This window comes from Gilbertella persicaria (genome assembly GCF_025201335.1).
Source record: "Gilbertella persicaria strain CBS 190.32 chromosome Unknown B0P05scaffold_20, whole genome shotgun sequence".
In the NCBI taxonomy this organism is placed as follows: domain Eukaryota; kingdom Fungi; phylum Mucoromycota; class Mucoromycetes; order Mucorales; family Choanephoraceae; genus Gilbertella; species Gilbertella persicaria.
In genome coordinates, this window is record NW_026251981.1 from 143853 (window position 1) to 156248 (window position 12396).

Genomic DNA, 12396 nt, shown 5'->3' on the forward strand with positions numbered 1-12396 from the left:
TCTTCTTTTTGTCACCTACATCAATAACAACAATAACCAAGCTAGTCCTACAAAAGAGACAGTGCTACTTCTTCACATGCTTCTTTCACACGAACGAGGTTTAAAAAACCGCTTTTTTCTTTTTCTTTTTCTCTTCTCTTTTATTCCCTGTTCGGTTATAAACTATGGCATTAAGACAAGTCTTTATCGTATCAGCTAAAAGGTAAGAAGAACACAACATTCAATTGAGCCTAATATTGTTTATGAACAGAACTCCCTTTGGTACCTTTGGTGGAAAGTTAAAAGACATTACAGGTACAAATGAGATAGTCCTTTTTTTTCATGCATATTAATCCAATGATACATAGCTGCTGAATTAGGTGGCCTTGCATCCAAAGCAGCTATTGCTGATCTTCCTACAGAGGTTCCTATTGATTCTGTCGTATTTGGCAATGTACTTCAGACAGATGTTGCTGGTGCCTATGTTGCGCGTCATATTGGCCATCGTGCTGGATTGCCCGTGACTGTACCTGCCTTAACGGTCAATCGATTATGCGGTTCGGGTCTCCAGAGTGTCGTGAATGCTGCACAAGAAATCGTATTGGGCGAAAGTGAGATTGTATTAGCTGGTGGTTCCGAAAACATGTCCTTGTCTCCATTTACACTTTCTGGTGCTTCTCGATGGGGACTCAAATTAGGTCAAGATCCTACACTGAAAGATTCACTTTGGACTGCATTGACAGATCAATATCCTACACCCACACCCATGGGTATCACGGCTGAAAATCTTGCTGAGAAATACAGTATCTCCAAAGATGCATGTGACAAATACGCCTTACTGAGTCAACAACGTTATGAAAAAGGTATGCATGAAATTAAAGGATCAAATGCGCTGATTCCATATCATAGCCTCCAAAGCCGGTATCTACAAAGAAGAAATTGTACCTGTGGAAATCAAAGGTCGTAAAGGCCCCGAACTCGTATCGGAAGATGAGCATCCACGCTTTGGTCTCCAATTGGAAAACCTGACAAAATTAAAGCCTGTTTTTAAAAAGAACGGCGTTGTTTCTGCAGCCAATGCATCTGGTATCAATGATGGTGCTGCTGCCTTGATTGTTGCAAGTGAAGATGCAGTCAACAAGTATGGATTGAAACCTTTGGCTCGTGTTGTAAGTTGGCAAGCTTCTGCTGTTGAACCTACCTTGATGGGCCTTGGTCCTGTGCCTTCCATCACTGGTGCTTTGAAGCGTGCTCGTCTTGAACTGAAACAAATGGGTTTGATTGAAATTAATGAAGCTTTTGCTGCTCAGTATTTGGCTTGTGAAAAAGAATTGGGTCTTGAAAGAGAAATTACAAATATAGATGGCGGCGCTATTGCTGTTGGCCATCCTTTGGGTGCCTCTGGTGCTCGTATCTTGACTCATTTGTCTCATGCCCTTCAACGTACGAAGGAAAGATACGCTATTGGTTCTGCATGTATTGGCGGTGGACAGGTAACTTGTTATGTATACCAATGTTTACTGACTTTTTTGTTTCAATAGGGTGTTGCTGTTATTTTGGAAAGAGTTTAATAAAGTTCTCTTCTTTAATTTGGGAACTTCCTTTTTTTTGCATCATGTGTAGGCTTTGAATAAGCTTGGTTGATATCTGATTCAAGTGAATCAAAAAGAGTTCTTTTTTTTTGTCTAGAAAGAGAAACCACAAAGGTAAAGGATGTTGTTCTTTCATGCAATCTAAATTAGCAAATGCCTCTATCGGTCATAGACAATTAAGCAAAACTTACTCGAGTTTCTTGTAGAGTGTTGCTGTCACCTTTGAGAGACAGGTCTAAATAAGGTTTTCTTTCTTTGGCTTGGGGATTTTGTACCACTTGTATGCTTTGGCTAAGCCAAAAAACTGAGGTTGCACTATTTAAGTTGAATTAAAATTAGATTTCTCTCTTTTTCTTTTTCTTTTTCGTTATAAAATGGGATCCATAGCTCCTTTAACTTCTCTTGTTACTCAATCTTCCAATGATACTCGAGAAAAAATGTTGAGCAGACGCAGTAAATTCTTTGAAGACTGTCAAGCCAAATTAGTCGATCAACTCAAGACATTAAACGATCAGTTACAACAAGAAAAGGTCCTTCGCGCCTCTGTTGAATCTCAATTAACTACAGCCAAAGAAACCAATCAAAAGCTACGTGGCGATATCAAACAGGTCCAGAGTCAACTGTACGAATCGACCAAACCCATTCGAGTGACAGATGATGATTTCTCGACCATCATTGCTCAGCTCGGTAAATTCTCGGGCAAAGTCAATAATTTTCCACCCAATGTCAAATCGCATTTCACAAACAAGTCCAAAGAAGAACTATCTCGTTTCTTTTGCGAGCTATGGGATCAAGACCGTGTTCAGATTCAAGCTTTGTTTGAAGAAAAAATGGATTATGGATTGGTCTCTGTGTTGGTTGAACGTTATCTGATTGATAAGATAGTTAAGCATGTCTTGTGTCCTAAATCCATTCATTTAGATACAGAGATCAACAAGGCGTTCCATCAAATTGTGGATGTCTATGTAAAAACACAGCACCAAGACTGGATTAAAGATCTCAGACTCAAGACAGCCAAAGCAACAGCGGAACTCATTCAGAAAAAAGATCCGGGCACAATCAAAGCAATTGACCAGGCCAAAACAGCGCTTGTACAAGACATGCTCAACACGCTGTCTTTTATTTACGATACAACTCAAAGCGATATTCAACAACGATTAGAAAAACTAGTGGACATGGCTTCTGATCTTTGTCTGCCTATGCATGGTCAAGAAGATGTGATTGAAATCTACTATTTAAAGACAAAAGATCCTGTTAAACAAAGCCAAGTCAAACATGTCTATCGTCATTTAAATCAACAAGACATCTTTCTATCTATTTCACCTGTCTTTTTAGCCAAGAGTACAGTAGAAGCAGAAGATGAAGTCAATCCAGATACTTATTTAGAGAATCATACGTTGGTTTATCCAGGAAAAGCAATATGGTGAATGAGGGGGTTTTTTTTTATTATGATACAGCGAATAAATTATAATGTGCGTTGTTTGTGACAGCGATGGCATATCTTTTCATCTGAATCTGGACTTATAGACCACCAAACAGGTGTGTGTTGCACTTCACATCCTTCTGTGGCACAGACGCGGTTTGTATTAGTGAATGAAATCGAGATTTTAATAGGTGAAGGAAGCGGTGAAGGGGAGTCATCCATGGTCAATGCTTCTATCGCTGCTTCTCGAGGATCAGGTATTTTAGTAGAACAAGGTGTGATTTTACTGGACGCATGCCAAGTAGCTCTAAATCGTCGCATGGCAGGTGTAGTGCCTTTAGCCACGCCCTTGTATGTTTTAGCATAAACTATCAATGCAGACTATAGAACAATAAGTATACTGAATAAGAGACCATGGTTATGTTACCTCTTTTGCCTCGTCTGTTGTCCGTGTATCTAACTCAATCAATTGTTTATCTGATAAAGAGTGTGAGGGACACCATACTTGAGGCACCATAAGACCTGAGGGAGAAGAACCAAACAGACCAGCAGGCACTGTAGGGTACTTTTCCATCTTATTCGGTTGTATCTCAAACGCCAGTTTGAATTGGTGATGAATAGCACATTGAACATGCACTGTCTTTTGGCATTCAGAACAAGCCACACAAGCCCCACGCTTATCACTGCATAAATCGCAATCCGCATTTAAACGTGCCATATTGACACAACTGATGTACTCCACAGGAGAGAGCAGGCTAGGATGAACAAATTTGACTTCAGGAATAAACATGGCGCATTGAACATGAGCCCAGTAATAGCCTGCTGTACATTTGAGTGGTTGATGCTTGGCCTCTGAATTAAAGCAAAGAACACATTCATAGACATAAGAAGATACTGGCTTGTGTTTGTTATCGCATGGATCACAACGCCAACCTTGCTTGTCCTTTTGGCTGATACCGTAACAATCATTATGGACAGACATGCCACAGTCATAGCATGTATAGAGACGAATGTCCGGTGTCATATTCAAACATATCTGACAAGCTGAAGGAATAAATCTCAAGGTCAACTTCTCATCTTTGGTCTTTTTGCTTGGTCTGCTTGGTACAAAATCGCTTGGTCGTTTACGTCTCTTGTCATCTATGATGTTATATGTAAGCGAAAACTAATGTCATGTAGTACAATGTATACCTTCATATTTAACATCAGAAGCTGCTTGTTGTGCACTGATATTGGCAATTCTGATCTCTGGAGAAATAGGTTTGGTCTTTGCATACTTTAGCCAAAATACACCACAATCATTGCATAGCACTTTGTTAAACACCTGTCTCTTTCGGTCAATATCTGAAGGTGATCTTCTCCATGTATGCGATTCTACTGTCAAACAATTCATGCATTGATATCCTCTGTCATAAGTATTGCGTGGTACAATCGTAGGGTCTTCTTCTTCAGTTGTCATGGCCTTTGAATGGTCCTCTTCTTCTTCTTTGTGTTCTTCTTCCTGTCGAGGAAACTTCTTAAATCGTTTAAGAGGTCGATAGATCTTTGTCCATTCAGAATACACAGGTTCATATCGATCTGTCTTTTTCCATTGATAGAAATAACGTACAATATCTGCCATGGGTTTTGTCTTGACACTGTTCTTGGCATAGTTTAAATCATGCCCATGTTCACGAATACTCTGCTCAAAGGCTTCTATCTCTTTTGGCGTCCATTCAACTACATGCTTGAAGTCTTCCTTTGTCAAATGGCACATATGCTCATAAGCAATGTCTGTATGATAACTATTCAATTCAAGTTCTAAAAGAGCTCTGTCGAGCAGATCAGGAGAATAAGATGGAAGTGGTAAATGTTGAAGTTGCTTGACTTGATTCATGTAATCATCCACTTGTTCTTCATTCAGAATACCCGGTCGATAAAGACAAGTGACTGTATCATCCCCACCTCGTACTGGAATAGGCTCCTCCATGTCAGACATAGACTCTTTAGGGCTTGCTTCCACTATAGAGATTTCAGATTGACATTCAAAACAGAGAGCATTGACTTACCTGATTTTTTACCATTACTTTGGTTACTATTTGATTTTTGAAGCTTCTTCTTTTCGTATTTCTTTGATTTACTTGAAGAAGAAGCGACATCACTTGCGGGCGATAGACTACGACTCCCATTGGGGTCCATGCCAGGCATATTAGCTTGATACTTGGTACCAATTCTACTCTTGGCTCTTGGATAGATACGATCATCCACATCTATGAAATTCCTTATGAATTAAACGCCCGCTCAAACAAGTAGAAGCAACATACCTAGAATATCACGAATGTTTGTATTCACACCAAAATATCGAAATGGCCACATGTGCGTCATCTTTATCTGTTGGCCTATACAGTCTAGGTTAGCCAACATACATAAATATGGATTTACTTTACTTTTTAAGCCAGTGTTCTTGAGTGCGTTATGAGTGTCAGAAAGGGATGATGAGCTCCCTAGACACGATATGGGTTTGGCTCCCTGTTGTTGTGCTTGTTGAAGCCTTGAGACTTGTGAACGTGTGGAGCGTGTTTGTCTTTTGGCTTCTGTCTTGTTTGTAGATGAGGCATGAGGTTTTGTGTCATTGATTTTCTCATGAGCAGGTGAAGCAGCATTGGATGAGGAGGTAGTAGGGCTTTGAGGATTAGATAGGGCTTCTTGTCGCGTACAAAATGCACACTGCCAAGCGAAACCCTTGGAAGGTTTTCTGGCTAGTGGGGGATTTAGACAAGCCATATGATAACTCTTCTGACAAGCTGCACATTTGACAGAGACAGCACTAAAATAGAATGTCTTAATACTGGATAGTACGTTTCTTCATTACCTTTGGCACCATTCTTGACAGACACAGCACATTCTTCTGGCCACAGTCAAATCGGCTGCTTTGCCTTGTTCGACCACAATGAATTGATAGCGTTGCTTTAGTGCTTCCAATGTATCCATGGGCACATTTTGTACAGTCTCACAAGGAACCACATCATACACACGCTGAATATATCGATCATAGAGCTGATTATAATAGAAATTGTCTTCTGTTTTACGATAAATGTCCATTTGATCTTGAGGAATATAATACTTGTGAATGACTGTACACTTGCCACGAATGGAAGAGACAGGGTTGATATCTGAATGCATGGTGGCTACTAATAAACAAGGATCGGCTGATTTCCTGTTGATGACATCCTTGGGGCGATTGAACCAAGCAATGCGGGCTTGAAGACCTTTGCGCTTATGAGAAGTACAAAACTCCATAACCCTGCCTATGTAATAAGGCTCGCCCAAGTGTTCTGGAGTAAGATAGACATGATCTATATACATGAGTTTAGTTTGTTCGCGAACAATGAGGTTTACCATTGATGTGAATCGTTGTCCCGTCAGGTAACATGGTAGATGTAATGTGATGAGCAGGCTTCACGTCTGACATGGAATAAAATTTTTTGTAGAGAGAGAGAATGAGAAGAGGAGGAGGGAAAAAAATTTAGAAGAGAATTGTTATTTTTTTTTATTATTAAGTAAGGAAGTATTTACAATAAATAAGTAGAGATTAAGTTAGTAAGAGGCTTTCTTTGATGCTTCACGCTTTTCTGCCCATGCTTTAATGATTTGCATGGCAGCAACATAGCAAAGTGTAATGGATGTCAGAGCAACACAGACATTCATCAAGAACATGGAATCCACATTGTTTCTACGCAACCAAAGAATGGTACCTGAATTGGATGCCATAAACAAGATAGAACCACAGATCAATAAGAATGCACCGAGCAATTCACTGGGAGGACGAGAGGGTTGAGCATCTTGAGGTTGATTGCGATAGAGTGTGATATAAGTCATAAATCGACAGAGAGCAGCAAAAGACAACAAGAGGCCCCACATATAATGGACATTGCTAGAGTATTGAGTGTCTTGATGATGATTGCCCATAGAGACACCTGTCATCAATACAGTAATAGCAGGGAAAGGATTCAATGAATATCCATCCTTCTTATCTAGGTTGTTTGTTTGGAGTACAGTGCGTTCCAGCAGACGACGAAGAGCACGGCTTTCAACCAAAATACCAATGAGACCACACCACCACCACATAAAGGCCAGACTAGCATGTTCGAGGTCCTTGTGTGTCCAGCGAGAATCTTGACCGAAATGCTCCATCCAAGTATTAGTAATACCATAAATAAAGATAAGAGAGCACTCAATCATTTCAAAACTAAAAGAAGAGCCATTTTCAACACGGTTCCATGCCCATCCACGGTTAGCAAATGCACCCAAATAGCGACCAAAGGTACCAATACCATAAAAGAAAAAGATGCCACCCTTAATTAAGTGAGCAATGCAGCCAAGGACTTCCCAAGATCGACAGACACCATGATAGACTACTAGGCCACTCAATGTTTGAACAAAGATCAATACAATAAAAGTGCGGCCCATAACCATGTGATAATAGCGGCAGACAACAGTAGTGAATCGATTGTAGGCCAAGTTGACAAATGCGTTTTTAATGAAATTGGGTATATAGGGTGACACTGCATTAAACATGTGCATCGTGACCGTTTGTGCGGAGTTCTGGCTTGACATGTTGGATGGATGGTCAGTATCAAAAGAAGTGGAGCGACTGTGTTTGCCAAAGTCAAATTCGTTCATATGGAGGGTTTCACCGCTTGTTTCACTTTGGAGATCTGAATGTTGACTATGACTCGAGGAAGAAGTAGACGGAGAGTCGGGAAGGAAATGCTCTTCCTCTTCGTCTACTCGCTTATATTGATTATGTTTACCTACAGCATTGGCAATTTTGCGCACAACACCCACAGTCATTTGAACAATCATGAACAAGAATAAAATCCAGCCCAGTGTATGGTGTGAATTACCAGCGTATAAATGAGGTGTAGAATGACCATATAATTTAGCAAAGAAGAAACCAACCATGGCGAAACAAAAAGATAACAATTGAACAGGCACATGAAGTGATGATTTAGCAATACCCAACATGACACCTAAGAGAAATTAATATATGAATTCCAAATGTTGCTTGTAACTTACCAATTGGCATAAGAATCCAAAATGCGATGACCATCATAGCGACATGAATATAAAAGTATCCCTTTTCAGCAGGAAAAAGAGCGTAGGACATGGGCTCATTTCCAGTAGCATTGAAGGCAGGTACAGGCTCGTCGCCCATCATACTGGCATGATCATGTTGTGCTAATGCAGTGGGCGCAAACAATAAAAGCGCGCATGAAATGAATGAGAGCATGATTAAAATGTATTAAAAAAAGAAATTAAAGACGTCAGCTTATATATATAGAGATAAAAAAAATTTTTTTCTAACAACATGTACGTGTATCATCATCTACATCATTCGACAATAATAGGATAGGCTGTGTGTTTAACAAAAAAAAAAAAAAAGTTTAGATGTCTCCGATACACAAAATAAAGCCAGCATGACTAATGCAGGACAGTCGGGAACCGCAGTCAAAAACAAAAAAGAAAAACTGTAACGTCTAAACAAACCATATGAGTATTTCGATTTTTCTATATGTAAAAGTAATGCGTTACTTTATAAAATGATATCATAAAGTCAACGGATAAAATATATAGAATCTTCTTTTTTTTTTACTATAGCGATATCGGGGAACCATTCTGTGCTTATTGTTCATGGCATAAAGTCTATTTTCTTTTTATCAATGACAAACAATGCAATGCTTATAAATAAATAGAAATGATCATTTATCTTTTTTTTTTAACGCTCCTCTTCTTTTCTTTTGCAATTAAGATAAAATACTTCATGTGGGTATTATTTTTTCATTTCTCGGGTTTTGATAGATTTTCGCTGTGTAACATGTGAAACTTCGGTTCATGTTTTTGCGTTTGGAAGAATTAATACCGAAAAATTGTTGCAGACTAGACGGTTAAACATTTTTTCTTCTTCTTTTTTTTCCTTTCACTTCTTTATAGTTGTATGGGTAAAAAAGGAGAAAGAGAGAGAAAAACAGGTATTAGAAGAAAAAAGAATAAAACAGAAAATTCTGTGGATTCGAAAAAAATAAATTCTTCATTAGGACAAAAGAAAAAGAAACTCGCGGTCCAACATTTTCCCCGTTTCTTAAGGTACCCGAAATATCAAGCTTTTTTAATATCACACAGAAAAATCTGATGATCTTTTTGTTATATACATTAAAAGTTGTTCAAAGGAATCAAATGAGAGATATTTACATGGCTACGACACAAGGGGCATTCTGGTTTGTTTTGACACCATTCAATAATGCAATTCCAACAAAACAAATGTCCACAAGGTGTTGTGGTTGTGGTTGTACGCTGTTCTAAACACAAAGCACATTTGAGTAATTGAGCTTCTTCATAGCTTAATTCTTCTCTTTTTTCATCTATGATAGAGTCCATAAAGTCAAAATCATCTTCATCCACAATCTCCTGTTTCTCTTCTTGTTCTTTTTCTTCTTCGTCTTGTTTAGGTGGTGCAATGGTGACTTGTTTACGGATATATATACCTGTTTGGATGACTAATTGAATCACAATCAATGCACCCAAGACTTCATATCCCGCACGTTGTTCGTGTTGACCGAGTTGTCGCGTGAAAATCTGAATTGTAAGTCGAATCGAACTTGCCAAAAGTAGTACTTACATAACGAATGCCTGTAAATCGTTTAGAGAAATGATAATAAGCACCAAAGAAATAAAATACAGCAAGATGGATAGGTCGCACATGCTTTGTGAAAAATGCTTGCACATTATTCAGATGGTGCCATCTCGACTCGGTTAAATTATGGTGCGATCGTTTCTTAAATTCGGATAGGCTACGGGTATAGATATAGGGTAAAAGGGTTTTGAAAAACACTTCCATAAATCGACGCTATAATATAAATGATCAGCATGAATTTCTCTCTCTCTCCTTTTTTCCTTCTTTTTTCTTTACCAAAACACCTGGATAAGTTTGACTGCCTTGATGGATTTGAACAAGATCACAATATTCTTCACCTAATGTTTGCGTTCCAACAAGTGTTGTGAGACCATGATAACAAAAATCGCTAAAAGTGTTGATTTCTTTTTGCCAAAGGTGTTGACGTCTTGCACCTATAACTTGCTTAGTTTTTTTTTTTTTTTTTTTTTCTGAGCTTACCGAGAAACTGTTGAGCAACGCGTGTTACTTGCTCTTGTAAAATAGCTTGATAATAAACATCCTTTTGATTTGCACGAACTAAATAGTAAATATAAAGTGCTTTTTGACACTTGCTTACTGATATCGGGTTGTGCACCGTAAGGAAAATTGAGTTGAAACAAAGGCTCAGAAGGAGTAGGTGTTGCTGGTGAAGTAGCTATAGTAGCTGGTGCTTCTGACATGGTAACAGTATGAAAAAAAGAGAGAAAAAAAATGAATCGTGTGAGGATAAAAAAGATATTCAAGGACCAATGAGAGCAAAGCATGTATTGCTTATTTGTCATCAAGAAAGACGTGTTTTTTTGTATTGTATGCTGTACCAAATGGTACAACATCTTTAATGTTGAATTAGGGTCTTTTTTTTATTTTAAATAAAGAATGAATTTGTTGAGAAATATACTACAGTAAATGACAAAGAAAAAGTTGGATTTTTCTTTGTACATTAAAAAAGGGAGGGATATGTTGAATATAATTACAAAAAGTTGGATTTTTGTGGTATTAAGCGTAGAAATGTTGAATATAATACAAAAAGTTGGATTTTTGTTGATGAATGGAGAATGTTGAAATATAATACAAAAAGTTGGATTTTTGATGAATTGATGCTGTTGAAATTTTAAAGAAATGTTGAATTATTGTTGCTTGGTCTTGTCCAACAAGAGACTACGAAGGAACTTAATCTCAGATTCAAGTTGGTTTACGCGGTCTTGAAGTTTATCAGACTTGATGGTCATTTCACGGACAGATTCTTCCATGGCTTGTTCGCGCATCTTCTTCTTGATACGGAAACGAGCACTGGCAGCTGTGTTACGACGACGTTTGTCTTCGTCAGGATTGACGTTTTCTTCTGTCTTGAGTTCAGGCTCTTCAGTAGCAGGACGCTTAACACCAGCAGTTGTCTTTTTGGGAACAAGAGGCTGTTGTTGAGAGGCTAAAAGAGTAGAAAAGATGTTTGCAGGAACCACAGGGGGTTTAGGCATCAAGACTTGGCGAGCTGCGATAGGCACAGGAAGAGGGGCAATAGATGTGGTTGTAGGCAAAGCAGGGGCCAAGGGACGAGGTTGAATCACTCTTTGCTTCTTGACAATAGGAGTCTTTTGTTGTTGTTGTTGTTGTTCCATCTTGACTTGTTGTTGTCTAGGCAACTCGTAGTCAAGGTAGTTTACGAGAGCATCATAAGTAGCAGCATCTAAGCCGCCAGAAGCAACTTCGAATTGAGTAGCAGGTGTAGACACAGGGGAAGTCTTTTTTTCTTCATCGTAGATACCAACACCAGGCTTCACATCAAAAGTAAATTGTGCGTTACTCTATATAGGTGACTTGTTAGTTTTGATTTGTCATCAATTTAGAAAATTTTTTTTTGCGTACCCATAAATCGAGTTCTTCAGCAGCTTCTTTTTCAGATTGATCCACTTCATTTGGTGAATCAAATACAAGTGAGTCAAGATTAGACAAGTATGAATCGTAAGGTGCGTATGACATTCTCTCTCTCTATTTATATGTACAGAAAAAAAAAGACCCGTTTTCTTTTCGATTTAAAAAGAAGAAAAAAGAGAAAAAATCGAAAAAAATTGGCTGATAAATTATTTTATTTGTTTGAGACGGCGACTTAATAAAGATATGATATGAGTAACAGTGACTGCCAAGATAAGAAGCGCATTACTGATTTTATGTCCTAAAGGAGGCGTTTACGCAACATTTATTTAAACACAACAAGCAACAGCAGCAGAGTAAGTGATCGAGAATGTTGTTCTTGGTGTGGCAACGCTGAATAGCTTGTTGAGCGGAGCAGAAGACAGCAAGAGAATGTGGTAATCTTTTGGTGCACAATCTTGGTGCGCGAAACTTTATCTGTTCGATGCCTTCCAGGCCCTTTGTTCTCAACGCTAAACTTCTCTTCAAGTTTGGCTATGGCATTGTGACTATGCATAGGTACTAAGTCTTGTTATAAAATAGCGCTTAATATTTCCAAAAAAAAAACGAATAATATACGGGAGACCACGGGTTCTAAAATCACAAAGGTCTCAAAACAATAGGCTTTTTGATATTAAATATATTGTGCACAAACACAAGAAGAAAAAATAGATACACAGAAGATATTGACCTAGAAAGCAAAGGTCTTACATGCCTCTTCTCTAATGCTTGAAATGAGAAGCAGAGGTTGATGAGCATCCATCTTAAAGAAAGACGCTAAACAATGAATTTAGTGCCAA

At 38.5% G+C, this 12396-nt stretch overlaps 6 protein-coding genes across 6 annotated transcripts; 2 read left to right on the forward strand and 4 right to left on the reverse strand.

Annotated features, from left to right (window-relative positions):
* Nucleotides 1-164: 164 nt before the first annotated feature.
* On the forward strand, nt 165-1550 carry B0P05DRAFT_571665 (Thiolase, N-terminal domain-containing protein; the record flags this gene model as incomplete). Its single annotated transcript, XM_051581389.1, has 5 exons — nt 165-202; nt 251-294; nt 348-842; nt 889-1472; nt 1521-1550. The coding sequence occupies 5 exons, from the start codon at nt 165-167 to the stop codon at nt 1548-1550; spliced, it is 1191 nt and encodes a 396-aa protein (XP_051434784.1).
* Nucleotides 1551-1941: 391 nt separating this feature from the next.
* On the forward strand, nt 1942-3042 carry B0P05DRAFT_541951 (uncharacterized protein). Its single transcript, XM_051578254.1, has one exon. It carries the CDS (start codon nt 1946-1948, stop codon nt 2996-2998), a length of 1053 nt encoding a protein of 350 aa, XP_051434785.1. The 5' UTR covers nt 1942-1945; the 3' UTR covers nt 2999-3042.
* B0P05DRAFT_587223 (BAH domain-containing protein) lies at nt 3037-6445 on the reverse strand (the record flags this gene model as incomplete). The annotated part of the gene is made up of 8 exons (XM_051582569.1): nt 3037-3375; nt 3422-4134; nt 4186-4995; nt 5043-5243; nt 5298-5372; nt 5421-5800; nt 5846-6329; nt 6373-6445. 8 exons carry the CDS (start codon nt 6443-6445, stop codon nt 3037-3039), a joined length of 3075 nt encoding a protein of 1024 aa, XP_051434786.1.
* Nucleotides 6446-6570: 125 nt separating this feature from the next.
* Nucleotides 6571-8266, reverse strand: B0P05DRAFT_587224 (uncharacterized protein; the record flags this gene model as incomplete). Its single annotated transcript, XM_051582570.1, has 2 exons — nt 6571-8006; nt 8053-8266. 2 exons carry the CDS (start codon nt 8264-8266, stop codon nt 6571-6573), a joined length of 1650 nt encoding a protein of 549 aa, XP_051434787.1.
* Nucleotides 8267-9186: 920 nt separating this feature from the next.
* B0P05DRAFT_571669 (Pex12 amino terminal region-domain-containing protein) lies at nt 9187-10368 on the reverse strand (the record flags this gene model as incomplete). Its single annotated transcript, XM_051581390.1, has 5 exons — nt 9187-9609; nt 9653-9880; nt 9944-10101; nt 10148-10225; nt 10266-10368. The coding sequence occupies 5 exons, from the start codon at nt 10366-10368 to the stop codon at nt 9187-9189; spliced, it is 990 nt and encodes a 329-aa protein (XP_051434788.1).
* A 447-nt stretch (nt 10369-10815) lies between these two features.
* Nucleotides 10816-11665, reverse strand: B0P05DRAFT_571670 (uncharacterized protein; the record flags this gene model as incomplete). The annotated part of the gene is made up of 2 exons (XM_051581391.1): nt 10816-11490; nt 11552-11665. The coding sequence occupies 2 exons, from the start codon at nt 11663-11665 to the stop codon at nt 10816-10818; spliced, it is 789 nt and encodes a 262-aa protein (XP_051434789.1).
* Between the last annotated feature and the right edge of the window lie 731 nt (nt 11666-12396).